General features: G+C 37.6%; 1 protein-coding gene across 2 annotated transcripts; it reads right to left on the bottom strand.

Moving 5' to 3' along the window:
* Window positions 1–1,420: 1,420 nt before the first annotated feature.
* On the bottom strand, window positions 1,421–9,738 carry LOC146579144 (uncharacterized). 2 transcript variants are annotated; one of them, XM_085262263.1, is made up of 7 exons: window positions 9,263–9,738; window positions 5,056–5,131; window positions 4,536–4,651; window positions 4,213–4,251; window positions 3,779–3,883; window positions 3,601–3,624; window positions 1,421–3,351 (listed from the first exon to the last, which is right to left on the bottom strand). In XM_085262263.1, the coding sequence occupies exons 3-7, from the start codon at window positions 4,609–4,611 to the stop codon at window positions 3,275–3,277; spliced, it is 321 nt and encodes a 106-aa protein (XP_085118389.1). In that variant the 5' UTR covers window positions 4,612–4,651; window positions 5,056–5,131; window positions 9,263–9,738; the 3' UTR covers window positions 1,421–3,274. The 2 variants fall into 2 exon arrangements, with proteins under 2 accessions (XP_085118389.1, XP_085118380.1); XM_085262254.1 differs by having other exon boundaries at window positions 1,421–3,441; window positions 9,263–9,737.
* Between the last annotated feature and the right edge of the window lie 12,965 nt (window positions 9,739–22,703).

The raw sequence follows: 22,703 nt of genomic DNA, 5'->3' as shown, positions 1-22,703 counted from the left end.
AGAGATGAATTGGCAGAGCTGAGATCGTGAAACGAGGCGAACAGAGAGCTAGCTCACATGATTAACCCTTTAGAACTGGTAAATAAAGCAAATTAAAGAGTGGATTAGTGTTAAACTAATGATAAATAAGTTGATAAAATTAATAGTGACATTTAAAGGTGACCAAGTACTCAAGGATGAATGGAGAATTTGATTGCTGACTGTATGAGAGCTGTTGGACTGAAAGGAAAATGAGGTTGGAGGAGTGAGTTAACAGGTTAAGTTATGCAGGCTTGTTTGCACAACAAGGCTAAATAATTATATAAACTTTTCTCAATCTAAATAGTGGACTTTGGTAGAATTAAAAAAATAAGTGTAGTGCAGGTCTATGATGATTTTTAGTGCAACTATCATCTAGTTCTGATTCTGGTTCTGTCTTGGTTAAGTCCTCAGTAGTCCTGATTTTGAACTCGTGTAGTCCTGTTTTAATTCTGGATCAGTTCTGGGTCTGGTTGAATTGGGGTTTAGTCCCTGTGTCTTGATACAGCCCCGATTTTGTTCTGCCTTGCTGCTTAATTAAAAAACTAGTTTAAGGTGTCCTGCACATGTGATATATATTTTTCCCTATATGAAGTCATTCTTTTTTGAACAAAAGTCAAAACAGAGCCTATTAATCTTTCAGTCATTTCTACACCCCCCCCCCCCCCCCCCCCCCCCCCACCCCCCAAAAAAAAAAATGCCCGGTATGCCCGATGGCCAGTTCAGCTATGGTAGACAGGCAAGTAGGTTTTCAGTGCATTGTCAGACAGCCTACAGTAGAGTGACAGATAATACCAACATTTAGGTCACTGTGTCAGTGTGTGTGTCTGGATAGCGAAAGTAACACTGCTCTGTGTTGTCATTTTGAAGAGCTTTGTAAGTCTGTAGATGATGTTGCTGCAAGGGAGGCAATTTGAATGCAAATGAGAAGTTTATGTAGTTATTAAAACACACACACACACAAAACAAAAACAGCAATTTGAGGGACAAGTTTGTCGGAATAAATAGTTGACCCACGAGCAGAACTGACGCATACAACATGTTTTCACAAAGGAGAAACGACATGAAACCCTGATGACAACTGCAGGTTTAAAGTTACCCTGGCACACCCACACTCTTAGTATTTTAGCATATTTAATCAGTTAAAATTCAAAGTCCTGTTCAAATAAATTTCAGTTCATTTTTTTCACCAGGACTTAAAACTATTTTATTTTATTTTATTTAGGTTAACATTATTTCAGATGAAGTAAACTCAAGTTCTGTTGTAAATGTTCATTTTAAATTTTTGGTTTACCTCAGTACTTGTTTTGAGTGTGTCATCGCTACCTTCAGAGTTTCAGCCTTGTAGAAAATCAAGAATGATTCAGGGCAAGTGTCAGAATAAAAATTAGCAAATATGAACAACAGTCAAAAACTGGAGCTTTTATTCTTGCAAAGGAGCAAAAGCATCAAATACAAGGTTTCATGCAAGTGGTCAAAAGTGGAAGTCCCCAGTGAGCTTTATTACATTTTATCAGTCCCAACCTCCTTTGTCGTAAAACTGTCACACAACAACACTTTTCCTTTTACAGGCTTCTCACAAGAACAGTTATAAGCGTGTGTCGTTTAATAAGCAGATACTGTAATACTTTTTTTGGTAACCAGGCATGCTTGCATTAAGTGTACTGAGTGTGCCCTTGACTATCATACAACTCACACTAATTAGTACATTGCGTAACATATTTTTTCCATCATTTCCCTCCTGTTTATCCAGTTATGCCCCAAATTATAACATGACACAACACACAAAACAATTTAAAGAATATACACATATACATACACATAATTAAGGCTGTGTTTATCAACAAAAACATTCAGTAACACATCTCTTCTGGTTAGGATTTTCGATATGCTCATCCTAAATGCTTTTCACTTCAGCTACTGCTGTTACATCATACTCTTTGTTCTCCAGCTCATGATTATTTGGTTCCATGTGTGGAATTTAGATACATCTCGGCTCACCCTTTCTTTTCTTTTCTTTTTTTTTAGTGGGTGCTGTCTTCAGTGAGGGCTTTAAAATGTTTAGGGGATTATTTTTACTGGTTCTATTCCTAGTTTAGTCATTAAATTTCTCCCCTGCAAATTTACAGGGCCTAAGGATGAGCAACAGACTCCAGCACTCACAGTTTGTTTCTCCAGACTCCCTATTTTCCATTTTCACAGGTTTTTTTACCCATTTCTTTAGACAACATTAGATAGCATTTAGATTACTGCCCGTGTGAGTCCACAATCACAGAGTAATATTATGTCTTTTCCCCAATTTTTAGGGTCACATGTGGTATATTATCCTCCATGTGTAAAATGTCTTTCAAATTGGCTCAGCAGATCATCTTTTTTCTCCCCTCCTGCATCCGCTAACAGTCCCTGGTCATATAAGAAAGTCTTCCTCCCTTCTTTGCCAGCTTTACTTCCCCCTCTTTTGTTCTTTCCTAAGGAAGCTTGTGCCCAATGTGCGTGACAACTGCAGTTAAAGTAGTCTTCACTGTCCCTTTCTCTACCATAAATTCCTTTTATCCTTTGATTTGCATAATTCCTTAGTTCGTATTTGGTTTACTAGGTTTTTGCATTTCCTTGCATCTAGCTTCTGTCGGAAAACCTATTTGCCCAACAACAACAATTTATTATTATTACTTTTGCTTTTAACATGTACAAGCTGCCCTCTAATCCCGGACTAGAAAAGTCGGAGTCCCGGACTCCCACAATTCGCTCCTCTGGTTTATGGAGCTCATCACTCTCCCAGTCACCTCTACATCCTCAAACAGCTTTTTTGGAGAACGTCTTTCTTTTTAAGGAGTCCCAGACTCTAGTACGTCAAATGCAAGTGCTCAAAAGGGGAAGTTCCCAATGAGCTTTTTATTACATTGTATCATTCTCACCCTCCTTTGCTGTAAAACTGTCACACAATAACACTTTTCTTTCTACAGGCTTCTCACAAGAACAGTTATAAGTGTGCTCTTGACTGTCACACTGCTCACACTAATTAGTACATTGCATAACATATTTTTCCATCGGTAACTATGCTCCAAAGGCTTGCAGAGTGTAAACAATAGCACGTAATTTCTGAGTCCATGTGGATGAAGGGAAGCAGCTTGCACTGTAAAGCAATGCTGTCTGTTTACTGAGTAGAAAGGTTATATCAAAACATATTCAGATACTTTCATGAGCATGAATAGCTGTATAACAGTAAAAATGATGTATAGAACATTCAAAGGATACTTTATAAAGGTACCATACATCCATAACCTAGAGACATGCAGCATATGTCACAAGCTTTGGTAAGCGATTCAGCACAACCTGAACAACAACAGGATAAAAGACTGCAACAATATTCAGAATATTTGGTGCAACATTTTGTACAGCGTGTTTCCTGGCTTGAAGTCGTACCTGCACACACACACAAACACACATATCAGTGCCCCCCAAAACAATAAACAGTTTTAATAATTTAATCATTCTGGTCAATGCATGAATTTTTGTAATAATACCCACTTTAACCTAGTTTGCACACTAGTTTATATCAACAGCAAAGTCAAGAATACTCACCTTTATTTAACTTGACACGTTCGTCTAAAAAGAGTAAATGAAGTCAAAGTTAGTCAAAGAGGGAATAATGTTTTTTATAAGATTGAACTCTAGCATTAAAATCTCACATACAGTGAATATGAAAGATGATGTTGTCAACTCTCAAATGTGTGTTTGGGGTTTTTTTACATACACTTACCATCCTGTTTACGGTCAGACATTCCTATCAAGGCAAAGACAATCACAGTGACCATGACAATGCCAGCTATGATGCCAATGTCAAGGTAAATGCCTGTTTGAGGACCTGGAAGAATAAATGAAAGCATTGGCTGTAAAAACACGTTTTACTTGACTAAAAGTTTACATCTATCTATCTATCTATCTATCTATCTATCTATCTATCTATCTATCTATCTATCTATCTATCTATCTATCTATCTATCTACTGTATATATAAATAAAATGAAAGTACTTACTGTTGTAAATCATATTTTCTGATGTAAAACTATGCTTGAAATATTTTATGTTCTAAGTGCTAAAATTAAGCCTGTTTTGCTCATTTGTGCCAAGTTCCTTTCTTATCATCTGGTATCATCCTTGGATTATAACCAGATAAGTGAAGTATTCTCTTACTTGCATTCTCTGTCGATGCTGAAGCAATGTTTATTGGAGCTGGTGGAACATTGAGAAAAATGAAATATGAATTAATTTTTTGTCAAATATCACTTGATCTCACCAAATGACATCCGGTGTAACATTCACTTTAGATATGATACTTCTATACACTGTACTATGAATTTATATATGACCATTTTAAATAAAACAGAAAAAAATGACTTACTGAGAACAGAGGAAATAAGTAAATTCGACCAGTTACATGCTTTGAAATGTAATACGTGGAATGGTTAACCTCAGATCAAGTTTGTGTTATTATATGAGAAAGACATATAACGTACCCGTTGAGGCATCATGACTGAGAAGGAAAATTAGTAATCCTACTGCTGACTTCATGGTGCTCAGTAAATTCCTCATGCTAGCAGGGCCGTTTAAAAGTCTTTCCTCTTCAAAGGAACTGCAGTCAAAAACAGGAAATGCCAAATATGGTCACTTAAAATATAATCAGACTGGTTGAGCCTGATCAGCACATTAGAAGTCAATGTTTGCATGTTTGGATTTGACATGCAATTATATTCTGTCATCACTAGAGTGTCTGACAAATGTAAGTAATGTAATTATTGTAAATGCATATATATATAATAATGCATGATAATGCATCATATTACATTCGATTACTTTTCATACAAGTAGTTTACACAGACCAATAATTTTAGTTTAAAATTCAAACCACAAAATTTAAACCTGAAAGCAGCATTCAGCACTGATCACTGTCAAAATCTGTATATCTGCAAAGCACACAAACAACATGGAGAAGCATTAAGGCATTTATTTTCATGTGACTGATTGTAGTTAGCTTACCTGTAGATGAAGGGCAAAAATCACCACAACTCGGCTTCCTTCCTTGGTCGTGTCAACTTTTCAGCTGAACTGTTCTCTGTTCAGAAAAGAGGCAGTGCAAATTCAAATAAGAGAAAAACACAATTACAGATTTGTATAACACAGTCAGCCCACATATCTATGGCTACGTTCACACTGCAGGTCTTAATGCTCAATTCAGATTTTTTGATCAAATCCAATTTTTTTGTCTGCTTGTTCACACTGCAAATAAAATGCGACAGCAAACGCGCTCTAGTGTGAACCCTCAAAGCGGCCCGCATGCGCAAAAGAAGACGTCACACACAACGCGCTCTGTTTAGACCCAGAGCAAACAGCATTTTTGACTGATGGCCCTTAATATAAAGACTTCGGACTTTACGTTTCCCAATTTTTGCTTTAAGTTATTTTGTTATTTACATAATAATGTAGATAACCTAATAATTATCCTTATTGCTGTTTTAGAGAGGAGCGGTGCTTCAAAAGATAGTTGTAGATTTCTATCAGAATCTGCAGATTATACAGGACAAATAAAATGTTCACGTTGCCTTCCCAACAGTTTCACTGACATCTACACGGGATGGCCAGGAAGCGTTCGCGATGTCTTCTCCGGTGCTGATAATTGGCGTCTGTCTTGTGTCAGTGACGTAAAAGACGGATTTAATGCGACCTGACTGTTCAAACAACAGTCGCTTTCTAAAACATCGGATATGTATCAGATTCAGTACCACATACGAAAGTGACCCAGGATTTGAAATTATCGGATTTGTGCCGTTCACACTGTCATACCATGATCGGATATGGGTCGCATAGGGTCAAAAAAATTGGATTTGATGCGCTTTCGCCTGCAGTGTGAATGTAGCCTATGTCTACCCCATGTTCTTGGTGCAGGGCTCATTGATTGTATGAAGTCAGACCAGTCTAGTCAACCTTTCACACCTAAGAATATCTGAAAAAACATTATAAAAACAAATCCAAACTCAGAGTGTTTTAACTTGTTTCACCTCTGAGGGTTTGTAGAAAAGGACTTACTGTATAGCATGCTATATGTACACCATATAGCTTGTCCTGTAACTAGGCAATGACCCACCATTGCGGTGAAAACACTAAGCAACTTTGTGACTACAACACATTTTTATTAATATTTTTAATCCCCCCGATAGAAGTTTAGAGTTTACGATGTCACACACTATCAAAGCCTTTTAATTTACATGTTGAAATGAGATATGCATTGTGGGCATATAAAAATAACAGTTATCTAAGCAGCTGCAAAATATGTTTCTGTCTAAATGTTTCTCTGATGAGATAAAAAACAAATACTAAATTATTACTAGCAGAAGTTAACAGACACTTCTGATTCTGCAGAATGAAGACTCATTTTCACTTTCTGATTCCTGGTGAGTCAAACAACAACAAAGAAATCTAATTTATATATTTGTGGTTCATCTTCAGTTCTCCCATTTCTAGAAGCATTGCACTAGTTTTTTGGAAATGGAAGATCTTTGATCATTGAAGTAGTCTGACCTGCTGGAGTTTAAGGTGTAAATAAGCTGTTGCTTTGTGAGTTGCATTTGAGTTCTTTTTCCCAGTTCTAAAACACAATGAACAATTAGTCATAGTTCACTTTAGGTGGAGGAAATGCTTTGATTACATGTTATAAACTGTTTTAGTGAATCTAAGGGAACATAATCATCCAGTTATTTTTCCAAGTGTGGGTGTCATCTGTGTGACTATGATAAGCAATCTTGAGCTCTACATGTCTAAACTAAAAGAAGAATGAGTGATGCATGTTTCATCTCGTCCAGTATTTCAGAATGCCAGCATGGCAGGGAATACGACAGGCTGTTGTTTCCAATATCTTGCCAGATGGTCCACAACAGAATAACAGCACAGAGCATCAGTCTGGTTATTGTGTGTTTAGACAATTACCAGCTCCAACCTCACATACATCTCTGCCAATGTTGATTTCCTGTAGTAACACTTTCTAGGCACGTTATCATATTCTTTCTCCAGATCCAGAAACACAGTGCAACTCCTTTTGGCCATTTCTATACTTCTTCATGAACACTCTCAAACATCACGTGTTTAGTGTTCTTTGTGGAAATGAGAAAGAGAATTACAGATGTCACTCAGTCCAGACTTTGCATGTTTGTTCTACTATTGCTCTTGATATGCTTGAAGTCACGGTGCAAGTTCGGCGTTCAGTTACTGAACAGATGGCGGGTGGTTCGATCCTTGGATACAAACCCTAAGTTGTTCTCCAATGTGTCCATCGGAGTGTGAATGTTGGTTAGATTGCACTTGAGTACAGAAGGAAGTGCTCGTATGAGTGAGTGAATGGGGCATGTTGTATGCAGCGCTTTGAGTACTCCAGGAGAGTAGAAAAGTGCTATATAAGTAATGTAATGTAAAATATAGTAGTAATCTGGTAGTTCATAGAGTTTTTGGCTTATTTAATGAATAAGTCATATAATGTCAAACATTTTTATCCATGCTTTTTTTTAACTGCACTCATTGAACACCTAGATTGCTCACTTGTTCTTGGGGTTGACCTAAACTCGGGACTAAAGGAAGAAATGGACTGCCTCAAACAGCAGGAACTCAGCGCAACTGGCAATCCACAAATTTAGTTAAGCAGTACATGAGCTCTCTCCCTCTCTTTCATTCTTTCCCCCTGTCCTATCCCACAGTCATGTCTGTCTCGTTTGTAACAACTGAAAATAAAATAAACTCATAATTATAATAAAGGTCAATCAAATGGACCAATATGGCAAGGCCACGATGATCCACTTGATAAAATAAATCCGCTTGGCATCTTTCTTGGCCTTAAGACAACAATTCTGATGGCTAAAGATCCAAACGGGACAAAAAAAAAAAAAAAAAAAAAAAAAAAGCAGTACATGAGCTATTTCCGACTTTGCGGAGCACAGTGTTCTGCTGTACTAGCTGACGTACCCGAGCACTGACTGTAGTTGGTCGACTGATGCCTCTAAACACATCATGTATTATTGATACCTTGTGCTGCGCAGTGACATTTAATATTCTTATTTAGTGTTACCTATGCATATGTTTGCAAAAATAACACTGAATACTTATGCAACCAAAAACAACAGCAGCTTCCCTGCACAGAATTTCAGTGTTTTCTCTGTCTCTTCCTCTCCCTCTGTTAACTTTCTCCTCAACTTTTATTTCTTTCTTCTTTTTCTTTTCTGTCCACCGGTCTTGTCTGTTCCGATTATAATAACTCAAAATAAAATAAAGATCTAATGTGACTATCAAATGGACCAGTATAGCAAAATGCATAATGATCCACTTGGAAAAGTAATTCTGTTGGCCATTTTGTTTTGGCTTCAGATAACAATTCTTCTATATATATTTAAAAAAAATCATGAGAAACATTTTGACTACATTTTGTTACTTTACACAAGAAGATGCCATTAACTAAATGGGATGCAGGGTTGAAGATACCTTGTATAAAAAATGATGTCTGTACACTGACATTGTTTAATTTTCCTAGGGTAAGCTGGAGTGTTTGATATGATATGAATATTACATTACAACATGGAAGCAAAGAACATTCTGCTCTGTTTACTTGCATGCCCAAAGAAATATAAATGTATTTCTTTGGTCATTTTCACATCAGAGAGAGAGGGATAAAAGCTGAATAAAATAAGATGAAATAGAATAGCTATTCAAAAGCAGTAATGTGTTTCAGTTGCAAATGTAAGTCATCATAATAATTCAAGAGCCAGTGATGTGTTCAGTTCACTCTCCTTTTTTTTGCAATAGCTTCTAAAAGCCTGTGAGTCAATTGGTTATGCTGGACTCACCAGATGTTATCTGTATAATTACAATAAGTAATCTTGGGCTGTACAGGTCTGAACTGTAAGCACATAAAATGTGTCATTGTTTATGTGGCTATGACACATTATACTGTGACACAGCATAGTAAATACTATGTAAATACAGTAAATACTACCATTCAGATTGTGTCAGTGAGAGACACAGTGATCTGAGTGAACCTGATTATGGCAAATGAGACAATTCTATGTCTATTTAATTCTCTATTACATTGAGACTGTCTCTAGACTCCATTACATATTCCACATATACAGGAATGACCCGTATCCCGTTACACTATAAGCTAAAGAGATTAGCTGTGTATTGATGGCAGAGGAATATAGTCGCTTACCTTCAGGAAACAGAGGAAAATGTGGGCGCTGTCCTGCTGCGCCTCCACTCGGAGCGAGTATGGCAAGCAGAGAGGGCCACACTTCTATGGGAGGCGGCACATCTTCGCCTGGGAGGATCGGCATTACGCAGCTGACAGTATACCTTCTGCAATAGTCCCTTCGTTTAACATCATCACACAGATACAGTCATATTTACTTATACCCGCCGTTCAGGCTGAAGAAGGCGCTGCGGTATTCTCGATAGGTGTCGCCACTTAAACAATATCGCACCAAACGCGCTGATGAGGAGAAGTCTAAACCGAAAGCGAAAATGTTAGTTTGTGGAAAGAAAAGAGAGAGAAAAACCTCGACAAACTGTTGTGTGTCAGTATGTTCTGCGCTGGAATATCAGTAAAATAGTGGTAAAAACCAACACGATCGTACACGCCAGCTGTAGAATTTACAAAAATCAAGGAGTGCACGACCCCACGACGTGCCACAGACACTGCACCGCTGAGTGTGATGTTAAACTTGTCACGGGACGCACGGCACACCGAGTATAAAAACCTAAGTGGGGTTGCCTGTGCTTAAAGCCCTGTGTGTTGCGCTCAGAGGTTTTCACGCTCGCGTCTCCCCGGTGTGCGTTAGCAGATTTATTATGAAATCTGTGGGTTTTTGACCGTTCTCCAAAATATTGAAAAGTGTAATAGATCATCTTGGACTGTAGGAAACTGTAACAGAAATTGTAATAGACATTTTTAAATATTTTGGAAAATCACATATTCAAATAAAGGAAATGATTTGTAGGATTAATATGCTTAAAACAATCGTCAGTTTCAGCTAAAAATGAACTAATTAACTGTATGAATGTTTGTGTTCAAAATACAAATTATTTTTCGTTACTAATATAATTTTCTAAGCACAGCGAACAATTGCAAATAATGCAGAGTTATTATAGTTCGGGAAATAGAATCATTTTAATTTTATTTTTACTTATTTTATGTCAGAAGAGCATAAAACTGTTGTTAATAAGAATGTGAACACACATAGAGGCTGTGGTATTCATATGATTACATAACAGCTGAAGAAGAGGTTTCAGCATAAATTAATCACTAATAAATTCATCATAAATAAGCAATAATTGTGTAGTCCATCTGCACGTCCTTCATCTATAACAGGCAGCTGCACAAAGCACTTTCGTAACTCTCCAATATGTCTGAAACACCTGCTTACAGCCCCATTGTTCCCTCATCCCTCTGAACACACTCCCACCCTCCTGTGATAGCTCATTCTTGTGAACCTAGCAGAATAGCCCCGATCCTATAGTAATGTTGTTACACTAGACAAAAAAAAAACAGCTGACCCTACTGTTATCTGATACACATACAGTATGTATTCGCTCTCTTACACATATAATTCATCAGCCTTTCAGGGCCTGGTGGGTCCCTGCTGCATGCAGCCATAAGGAGGGCTGGGGGTGAGATTCCCCAGCTTAAACCAACATCTCTGCTGCCAGCATAGCAAGAGCCACTAGTGCGTTCTTCTCTGGCCACAGCAGGCACCTGGTCGGCTTCTCAAGATCATAAGTCACATGTTTAGCGCTCACCCAGAGTCACTGCGTCCAGCTGTGGTACCTCTGGTGTTTTGTCTGCGGGTCGCGGGTTTACATGCTAAGTTGAACCTCACTGTGGTCTGACGCTGTCAGGCCACTGAGAGATTCTCCTGGTATTTGAAATGTGCCGCCTCCCACAGAAATGTGGCACACCTTCCTCTTCACCCACCACACCACAGATTTCAACCACTGCACAGAGACCTGCCATCTTCAGAAGTTTTCTGATGACACTGCAGTGGTTGGATGCATCGGTGAGGGTGATGAGACTGGGCCATGGTGGACTCTTGTTTCATGTGGAGCAGCAGAATAATCTGCACCTCAGTGTGACAAAGACAGAAGAATTGACTGCTACCAGGAAAGCTGTGACCCCTGTTTAAATCCAGGGGGTTGACGTGGACGTAGTGGAGGACTAAACCTTGGAGTACACTCAGAGAATAAACTGGACTGGGTTAAAACACCACTCTAGAGTAGTGTTTAACTGAAACAATCTTGGGTGGAGGAGTAAACATGATCATGTAAACAATGCTGATAGGGTAAGGGCAAACAATGTAAAAATACTGGTCACAAGTGGACACCAGTCATTTCTTAATATTTTCATAACACAAATAATGGTATAGTAATAATAAATAGTTTGAATCCCACTTTTAATTACTTTACAAAACAAACATTGATTTCCTGTCATTTAGAGGATTTGGAAAATTGGAAAACCTGTAAATGTATTTAGACTATTTATACTTTTATAAAGTTAAATTTGTCACACAAGAACCACACAACCTTTAGCCTATTTCTGTAAAATATGTGGATTATTGTATTTACATGTGTTTTCCCTTATTCACAGCTTCTTCTGTGACTACCAACTCCTGGCCTCTTATTCCTGCTTTCTTTCTGGTCAGACTCTAATGCCATCTAGCGGTTATATCTGCATACTGCATTGCCACTGATCTTGTGGTTTCCATTTACTGCTGCAGGAAGATAGATTTGTAATTCTTGTTTTAAGCATAACTATAAATACATAAATTCCCTGCTGCCCCCTTTTCCTTATATATACTAGTTTTGATAATTAATGAGTTACCCGTCGTTGTTTGCAGCCAAGTCATTTGTGGAAAATGTGCACAAATTTACACAATAACTCAATTATTTTAACAGCAATTCACTGGTCTGATAACTTTCAGAGCTGGGAACCATCAAAAAAATTGTACGTACCATATATGTTTGAAATCAATGTATATAAACTAATATAAACTACTATTAAGATGAATGAAGGTGAATTATACAATATGTGTTATATGCAGGGCAACTGACTACTCAAATCCAGTAAAAAACAATACACCATTCCTTTTTAAGTTACAAACTATGTTACAGTTTCCTAATTCCACTGCAGTAAGACCGCCAGCTGTCACCATGGAGATGGTGCAACACGCTGAAGATGAGTGTGCTTCAAATGACTGTGAATTTTTGTAAAAAGTTAATTGTATGTATTTTTTTTTATCAGTTTTAACCAATAGCAGATGTTATACTTTTTAATCACATTGCGGTATGTGTAATAGACTGGACTGGACAGATTTGTATAAAGCACAGACATGACAGAACCAGATTGTTAAGATATTTTGTCACTGTCTGTTGTATCACATCGGCAGTGTTTTATAACCCTGGTTTCAGTTCTTGTTTGTTGGTGCTTGAGTGTGTTATCATTGTGTCACCATCATTGACTCTGTACTTCTGCTTGTGCTCAAGTTCTCTCTGTATGTATCCAGGTGACTTGAGTGAACTTGTTAAATGTAGTTATCTCAAAATATCTGCATATTGTAAATGTATCAACAATGTATGAGTATTTTCAAAGGAATACAAGGGAAAGAACAAACATACATCAGATACAGTGCTGTGAAAAAGGATTATCCCCTTCCTGATTTATTAGGTTTTGCACATTTTACACACTTAAATGTCAGATAATCAATAAAATTGTAATTATAGACAAAGACAACATGAGTATGTAGAATATAGTTTTCTTAAGTTCTAATTTAATTTATTAATTAAAAAAAACAACTAAAAAAACTAACCAAACCTTCCTGTGTAACAAATTAAATCAATGGGCTTTGCCCCCTTTGTTCTCTCTTTTTTGCTGAATTATTTGAATGTAGCCACAATGGAAGGTTTTTGAGCATGAACAGAAACACAATGAACCAAAAATACAGTAGAAAAAGAGAGACGGGGCAGGGTTAAAGAAAGATAAAATGGTACAAGATATCATTAGTGGAAAAAAAAAAAAACCCACTAAAGGTTAATGTTCATTCCAGACTTTGCAACGATAAAATAATAAACATAGTAAAAACAATAAAATATCATGTTCAGCATCTCTGGGAACTCCTTCAAAACCATTTCAGGTGACTACCTTATGAAGCTCATCGAGAGGATACCAAGAGTGTGCAAAGCACTAATCAAAGCAGAAAGTGGCTCTTATGAAGAATCTAAAATATAAAACAAGATTTGAGTTATTTTACAGTTTTTCGTTTATAAAATTCCGTATATGTTCAATTCATAGCTTTGATACCTTGAGTGAAAATCTGCAATGTAAAAATTCATGAAAACAAACACAAACCAATGAATGAGAAAGTGTGTCAATTCTTTTACTGGTAGTGTATATGCCACTAACTTAACTAGTCTATCACTCCAAAAATTACACTGTGATTCGTTTTATATTGCACTGTCGACATCCACATTAAAAACTAATACGCAGTCACACTAAACACACTTTTCTGCTGTCTTTTTTGTCAGCAGTATTTATAAATGTTTCTCTAAAGTCTGCTCAAGACCAGAAGTGACCCTGCACAGGAAGCAGAAAACCTCAGCTGCATATTAAACATTAAAGTTGCGTCAGTGTCACAGTGAGCAAGACAGCATGGAGGTCATAGTTTTCTACAGTAAACTCTGTGAGTACAGTATGTCTCTTGTCTCATGTACTTTACTTAAATATGCAATTGTTTTTGTTTTCTTTATTGTGTAGCAAGAGCTTACTTCTTATTCTAGCGATACGGTCTCTCAATCACACCACCACACAGTACTGACCCACACATATAGTTCTCACACACACACTGGACATTCTGGACATTGTTTTCACTTCATCACTTAAATCACTTTAAGCATATTTGCACTGCACAAGACATAATGTGGATTGCACAACACTGGTCACTATATTCTTCATTTCCGTTAATACTTGTACAGCTGCTGCTGTTGTGTATATATTTATTTATATTTCTTCATAAATTCTTATATAGTTCTATACTGTGTATTGTGTATTTTGTTGTACAGTTATTTTATTTTCAACTTTAATTTATATATTTTATCTTACTCTTTCCCAGTTAAATTTACCCTTCATTCTAATTTGTGTTGTACAGTTATTTCATTTTTAACCTTAATTTATATTTTATTCCTTCCTAGTTAAATTTACCCTTTTTAATTTTTCATATTTATTTCCTATCTTATTCATAGCCTTTTCCTTTTTTTTCTTTAGGTCACGAGCAGTTCCTTTTGGCGAACTTAAACCTATTTTATCACATTTCTTTAAACCTTTGAGGCCGTTTTATATACCAAAATAGTGTTTCTCCCCCTCCAACTTCTCACTGGTGGTTCAGATCGTCGGACTGAATCCCACCGCCGTGGACCAGATTAAAAACACCGGCCCAGACCCGAATGCACGTCCTGGGGCTCTCTCCTCGTCTAAGAGGGCTGTGCATAGGCTTCGGTGCTGGCTCCCCACGGCGTCAGGAATCAGTGCTGGATCTTGGAACAGAGTCACAGATAACAGTTCTGATGTTTTCTGCTCCAGCTCGGAGGACCAAATAATGTCAAAAAATATACCCTAAAACATTCAGCAAAGACTCAGAGAAGAGAAACACACAGAACTTCTTGCTAGCAAGGGCAGCCTCCAGAACTGAGACTCGCACTGAGAAACTGCCCCGGTCTTTATTTATACTTCAGTGAGCATTTGTTCCTTACATTGGAATGTGGAGATGTACGTGTGTGTGTGTGTGGGGGGGGGGGGGGGGGGGGGGGGGGGGGGTCAGAGTGTGGCCCCATAAACGACTTCCCTTAACCTGCTGGTCTGGAAAATCCAACAGTTCATATGTAAAGAAGGCACTTAAACTAAAACTGACATAGCTACGTTAATCCTACCGTAAAACAATAAGACAAGGTACGACCTCTCTCGTGTGGGGGTGAAAGCCCTGGAATGTTACAGACCTCCTAGGATGAGACATTCTTTCAATATTCCACCAACTATATACTTCTAAACACAAATGATTACATGCAGCATTCTACCATATGCAAACGTATATCATTAAAAGATTATACTGACTACTAAGTACAATTTTCCATTGACAATTAACCTTATGTTGACCTTATGTTGAGCATCATAAACAACAATCAAAGACAACAGTGCTTAAACTGAAGGTCCTGACAGTCCTAAATATTCTGTTCGCTTTTCTTCTTCCTAATATGAGCCCCTCTTTTTAAATATAGCATAAAATAGTAACACAATCATTAAAAAGGCCACTGCCTCACCCAGTGACTGTCAGCAGATTTGGAGGATATCAGGGAGGAATAAAAAATGTAATCCAATCCTTTAAATATCACAAAAGCGCCTCGCAAAACTTGTGACATTGTATAACCGAGGTAGTGACCTCAGAACGTCGGAGCATCATTAGTCACATTATCATAGTCATTAAAAGATTATACTGACTACTAAGTACAATTTTCCTATTAACAATGTGTAAACCAAAGAGGAGCTGAAAATGATTTCTGCAGTTTCTTTCACCCACTTCCAATGATATCAGTCCATTCAATGGGCCATTAGGGGCCATCTCTACCTGCCGTGATTATAAAATACTACAGCCATGCTCCCGTGAGGCAATGATATGAGCTGCTTTATTGGACTCTGCCCTCTATAACTGAAAAACATGACAGTGTTTACTGGTCAGAAGGGGGCACTATGGCACCTGTTATTCATGCTCACACTATCATGTAATACTTAATCTTATGTAAAGTTTCACTCCTAGCTCTTTTTCCCCTTTTTGTCTCTGCTTTGTTGTCAATGATGGCCTCTGCTGCCTTTTTGCCCTCAGTCTAACATATCCACTGTTCTGTGTTTATTATTGTAACACACTTGCAGCAGTCTTCATAAAACTTACTCAATAAAGTCTGCTCAACACAAGAAGTAAAGTGACCTGCACAGGAAGAGGAAGACATGAGCTACATATGTAGATTTAATGTTGCTTGATACTCTCAGTGAGAAAGCCAGAATGGAAGTCATCGCACTCTGTAGTAAACTCTGTGAGTACAGCATTCGTCTCTTGCCTCATTTAATTTGCTTGAATATAGAATCTTTTTTATATTTTATGCAGTAGTCTGTTCCTGTTCTACCCCAACATGTTTCATTTTAAAGAAAATATTAGTTGTGCAAATAATGAAAATGTAACATTTACTAACACCTCATTTGCAAATTATGTGTTACTTTTTAGCACTTGTAATGTGAAATATATTTGTGCAAGTAATGAACTGTCATATGATGATATCAGTTAGATTATAATGGAGATGTAAATGTCGATCTCTTGCATATCCAATAAGTCACAAAAAGATGAGCAAACATACTTTCATGCTGACTGACAAATTTAAATTGTAAATGTTGGTGTGAAAACAAAACTGTCCGTTGGGACTGTTTCTGCAGGGTTGTTGCTGCTGATGGCACATGTGCAGAAAAGTTATTCTAAGATCTCTTGTAAGTAGTATTTGTCCTTTATATTCATATCATGTTTTCCAATCCTTCTGCCTAAATCCTTGTTTTCCACCACTCACACTGAATTAGCATGGGCCTTATTTCTTGAATCTCTGGGAACTCAGTCGTTGTTTTATTGCATCCTTCTTTCTCAGATTCATCTTTTTCTATCATTCCATCCAGACTGCAGCTCTTTGAATATGAGTCAGTCTCTTTTACCTGTGAAGGATTTAAAATTTCAGCAGGATGGAAAGTGAGGAACACTCAGCAAATCCTTTCGAAATGTTCCAATAACACTGTGACGAGGACTTGTGGGATCAAATATGCTTTTGCTACAGATAGTGGAAAATACTGGTGTGAGAGTGGAGTAGAGAGAAGCAACACTGTCAATATTACTATTACAGGTATGTTATTATCAGAATTAAAATCTGAAATGTGAAGGTTATAATGACTAAACCATTGCACATTTGTAACATTTCTAAATTTCTTTGCATTTTCAGCTGGTGCTGTGATACTGGAGAGTCCCGTCTATCCTGTGGTGGAGGGAGATGCTGTTACTGTGCACTGTAGAAACAAGACAGAGAAACAAAACTCAAATTTCACAGCTAATTTCTATAAAGATAGCTTGCCCATGGGTACCAGCTATGATGGAAAGTTAGAAATCCAAAATGTTTCAAACTCTCATGAAGGATTATATAAATGCAAAATACATGGAGTTGGAGAATCACCAGAGAGCTGGGTGGCTATCAGAAGGAAATCGAATGCAGGGGAAGGTATGTTTTTTCTGTTTATTTACTTATTTGATAGCATATGTAAATTTATAATCACAGAACATCCGTGCTTTCAGTAAGCAGTTATAAGTGTCCTGCAGTACTTCAGATATACTATTGAAATGTACTTAATCCCAGCAATCCTGGCTACCTGTCATGATTCAGCTGTGTAACGGAGGCAAGTTAAAACTCACAAACTCACAGAGACACGAGGAATAACGTCAAAAGCACTACTTTATTGTAGGAATAAACAGAAAACAGAACTAAACTAAACTGGGAAATGATTAACTGAAATGCGAGGAAACACAGGGAAACACAGCAATGAGCGAGGACGTGACATGGAATGGAGGGAGACGAGGACATAAATACACAGAAGGATAACGAGGGACATGGGAACACAGCTGACACAGATAATCATGTTTGCAGGAGCAAACATTACGCATACTGACGGGAGACTGTCAAAGTAAAACAGGAAGTACACGGAGGCGCAGAAAGGAGGGGAGGAGAGAACACGGGAGAGCACAGACATAACGGGCTGGGGAAAACATGGAAAAAAACACAAGGAGGAGAAACGAGGCAAGGTGACTCATAGATACTGACTAAATCCTTATTTCCTACCACCAACCCTGAATTAGTCTTGGTTTTCTGTTGGGAATGCTAAACCTTACTTTTTGGATCTCTGGCAATTCAGTTGATATTTCTTTACATTGTTCTTCTTTCTCAGATTCGTCTTTTCATATAACTGCATCCAGACTGCACCTTTTTGAAACTGAGTCAGTCTATTTTACCTGTAAAGGGTTTAATATTTCAACTGATTGGAAAGTGAGGAACGCCAGGGAAATCATTTCTCAATGTTCAAATGGCACTGCGACAAAGACCTGCAGGATTGATCATGCCTCTGCTTCAGATAGTGGAGAATACTGGTGTGAGAGTGGGGCAGAGAGGAGCAATGCTGTCAACATCACTGTCTCATGTATGTTATTATCAAAAATAAAATCTGAAATTTAAAAGTTGTAAGATTGAACACTGGCACATCGATGACATTTTAAAATTACTTCCCTTCAGCTGGTGGTGTGATATATACATTCAATGTATTTTTTTATTAGTAGCATGGATGAATTTGTAATCACAGAACATCCACGCTTTCAGTGAGCTTTAATCTGAGCCCTGTGGCGCTTCAAACATATAATTCACATTTACTGAATCCCAGCAATCCTGGCTACTATGATGGGTTTGCATTTAAAATAGTAAGTTGATCAAAATTTAAAATGAAGGAAGCAAAATGTACACTAAACATTCAAAGTTTAATGATATTGCTGTTCTGAAACAGAAGCTTTTACACTTACAGGATGACTTATCAACCCTAAAGAAGCTTTTTTTTTTCTTTCTGTGTTTTTATTCTTCCAGTATCGCATGAAGAAATTGCTTTTTCACACAATTTCTACATCTTCTGGTGCACAGCTGTGACGGTTGGGTTGGCTCTGCAGCTGCTGGTGTTGGGACTACTTCAGTGGAAGCTGCAACTGGGTATATAATGTTGTGCTTGACAGTAAATTTTACAATCTGTAACGTATTCCCTAATTGGTTTCTTTTACCCTCAAGTATTTTAATGACTAAAACTAATTTATTTATTTATTTTTAATTTTATTTAATTTTATCCACTTTTGTTTATAATATTATACTGTTCTAAGCAATATATAGCCAACATTTCTCCAACCATCTACAGCATGTAAACATATAATGCCCACTTTCTTTCTTCCTCCAGTGCTCAGTGTGCTCTTGCTTCTGACCTCACATTTTCGGTGAAATTGTGCCTTGAGAAGTGGTAAGTACTCATTGCTGCACTTACAAAAAAAAAATATATATATATATATGCAGTTTACAAATTACATTGTTCTCGACTTGGTAAATGTTAAGAGGTAAATTAATTTTCATCAACCTCTATTGATATTGGTGAATTTTATCTCTTTCAGTTGATGCTGTGATCCAAGAGTCCTGCTCATAATGTGATAGAGGAATAAGCTGCAATAATAACACATTGTCCACCAGCCTCCTGCCAGTGTTCCATAAGAAGTGGTATAATATTCACGTGACCCTACAAGTGCATATGATAATTGGGCCAGACAATTCAGAGAAAGCTGGCTATCAGAGTTGAGACATAGAATTGCTTCCTTATGATTTATACTTATACAGACACAGTTAAAAATAAGATATGGGTTTAACCCTGTTGAATTACTTGCTGCACTTCTATTTAACTTTAAAATAACTTTAAAATGCTGACTTAGAAGACTGGCTTTTTCCTCCAAAGGGAAATAAGTGCACTGTGGGAAATTCATGTTGTCAATACGTGGCTACATGTACTTTCTGGTGCCTTTGCTTCACAGAGAGGCTCGTCTCCTTTTAAAGGTTGTTCTAACTATTGTAATGATGGCTCTGCTCTTGCAGCTGCTGGTGAAGGATGTCTTTACTGTCAGCCAAGACAAGGATTAAATGTGTCTTTAAACATAGGTGTACTGAAAACTTTCACAAACAAGTAACCTGTGAGGTATTTGTCATCTATCATTATATTATTAAATGTATATTTATCTTTTTGCAGTCAGGTGAAAGTAGAATCATTCTAACTGTCAAACATCTAAAATATATTTTTCAATATGCTTTTTTCTCTTTTTATTTGAAACATGTAGTTGAAGTTTGGGGCTGTGGTTGTAGTTTCTCATGATGTCTTGACCCTTGAGGTTAAAACAAAACATAGGTGTGATAATGTATCGACATGCTGTGTCTCCACATTTATTTTTGCAAAGGCTGTTGCCAAAAATTAAAAACCACCATTTCTAGACACATGTGTATTTTTAAGGGCCTGGACGGGGTTTTGTCAGCAGTCTTTTTACAGGTTCTACTACATGCAGTTCAGTAAGGCCCAAGTATCTGAAAGAAGGACACAGTTTAAGTGAATAAGAACATGCTTTCACAAAAAAGCTTTTTAAAATGTTTTTCTTTCTTTTTTTTTTGCACAAAACGCTGGATTTAAACCTAAAAAAATAATTTTATGACTATACTATACTCTCCACAAAGGGAATGATCAACAGTAGGTGAAACCAATGAGACTCAGACAAATGAATTTGTAAAATCAATAGCAAAATAATCTCCAAAAAGTTGATTCTGTTCATCTAGACGTAGCGTTTTGTGGGAGAAACGTTTTGTCACTCATCCAAGTGACTTCTTCAGTCTCAGCTGACTGCAGGTTTCCCCAAATCTTATAAACAGTACATTTGCATAATGACTGAAACCAGCCCACTGAAGGAACAATGGGCTGGGAGGTCATGGTCATGAGAATTTGCATAATTAAGATTAAGGAACTGACCTCCCTTCAGTAAACGTAAACTCTCGACCGTCTCACACTTCTGTTTAATCAGTTTTCTGTTTGACGTTTATTCAGCTGTGTGAAAACCCCGGAGGAACCCTCCCGAGGGAATAATAAAGTTAAATTTAATTTAATCTAATCTAATAACTTTAATCTCAGCCAAACCGATTTACTCACGAACAAACAAAACACTGAAAAAGCCAAACAATAACATTTTTAAGTTATCAAAGTGACTTGTACATCATGTTTAACCTGAGTGGTGAAAGACCGCGGGGGTTTGAAGACGATGTGTCGGTCGGCTCAGATATTTGAAGTTTACACAGCTATTCTCACCTGAAAATATGTTAAAAGTTTTTTTGCGACCCAGAAAGAGAAAAAAGAGTAATATTAAAACTAAGTCGCTGCCGCCATTGTTGGAGACTGGAATTGGCTGGGCTGCTCTATGAATTCTGTGATATGGTTTTTCAACTTTGTTGTCCGGGTGGAAAATCTGGAGTAAGGTGGGATTCTCCCGGAAAAATCGGGAGGGTTGGCATGTTTGGTTGTGGCAACATCACTAACCTCGTCAAACACCTCAGAGTAAATCATATCACAGAATATGAGGCGTATGTTGAGGCGAACTGAAGAGGAGGCGAGGGACAGGTGCAGCTAGGGCGAGACAGACGTCTCTCACAGTCCTTTAGTGCTGCAGGCAGGCAAGGTGTTCAAATAGCGCACAACTTTAGTTTTTTTATTTCTATATAATGAACCCTGCATTATTAAGTGATAAGAACAAGTAATCTGATGTCCTGTAATTATTATGACGCTATAATTTGAGATACATTAAATAAAATCCGTTTTTGTACAAAGTATCGGTATCGGATCAGTATCGTCGATACCACCCTGAATATTACTTGGTATCGGATCGGAAAGGAAATCAGTGGTATCGCACATCACTACTGTGAAACGCTTGAGCCGCTCTGCCCGCCACAGTTTCAAACTGGTCATGTGACTGCATGGCCACATCTGATTGGTAAAAAAGTTACCGGAAACTCCACTGGTGGCATGTTATCTAATGTGTTAAACTAATTATTTTTTTAAAAAGTAACGAGTCGAATTTTGCGAATGTAGCAGAGTAAAAGTACCGTTTCTTCTTCACAAATGTACTCAAGTAAAAGTAAAAAGTATCGTGCAAAAAAGATACTTTAAAAGTAATTTTTTTTCAAAAACTTACTCAAGTAAATGTAATGGAGTAAATGTAACTCCTTACTACCCACCTCTGAGTCTCTGTGCCCTTAGGAGGCTATTCACGCTGGCATGAGCTAATAACAGGACTCAGCCAAAGTCAGAGACAGCATCCACCTCAAAAATCAGTCTAGAGTGTGCAGATGAGTCTTGTGGCTCACACTGCAACACCAATCATCTATTCAAGTGACAGCAGACACACTTAGTAAAGGCAAAAGACAAACTGGTCTGAGACAAGCTGCATCCAGAAATAGACGTTCCCTCACCTGAATGCCTCACTTTTCCCAATGGACCCAAGGCATGAACCGGATATTCTAACTTGGACCAACCCACTAAAAAACGACAAAACGGCCAGGGGGGTACAAACCACACCTGCTCAAGGAGGGACCTAACCAGAAACCAGCTAACCCCAGCCACCAAGGTCCCACATCTTAACCTGCCCAGAAGAGGCCATCCAGCCCACCAGGGAAAAGCATCTCATCCAAAAGATATGGATTTTCACTAAATTCATATGTTAGACAATTTAAAAGAATAGCAATGAAGTTATGCATTGTGTTTAGCAACTAATTTGTCATTTGCCATTTTAGTAGGAGCCCTGTACACAAATGAATCTAGTATGATTGTGTGTGCCGAACATGCCCTGTAGAGGTCACTGGCTCACTTTGTATATCTAAATATTTGTAACAGTGGCGGTCATTAGACTGCTTTGTTCTCATTGCTCCCCGTG

Source organism: Mchenga conophoros, linkage group LG3, assembly GCF_057382185.1.
Source record: "Mchenga conophoros isolate Kocher_MC1m ecotype Shallow Benthic linkage group LG3, M_conophoros_male_GT1.1, whole genome shotgun sequence".
NCBI lineage: Eukaryota > Metazoa > Chordata > Actinopteri > Cichliformes > Cichlidae > Mchenga > Mchenga conophoros.
The sequence above is the reverse complement of the archived record's forward strand: the minus strand, read 5'-3'. Positions and strand labels throughout refer to the sequence as shown.

Excerpts from the sequence above, each read along its gene's own strand:
- LOC146579144 (XM_085262254.1), bottom strand. The coding sequence starts at position 4,611 with ATGAGGAATTTACTGAGCACCATGAAGTCAGCAGTAGGATTACTAATT. Across the intron at positions 3,625-3,778 it reads GTCTGACCGTAAACAGGATG|ACGAACGTGTCAAGTTAAAT; the intron begins GTAAGTGTATGT and ends TACTCTTTTTAG. Across the intron at positions 3,442-3,600 it reads ACGTGTCAAGTTAAATAAAG|GTACGACTTCAAGCCAGGAA; the intron begins GTGAGTATTCTT and ends GTGTGTGTGCAG.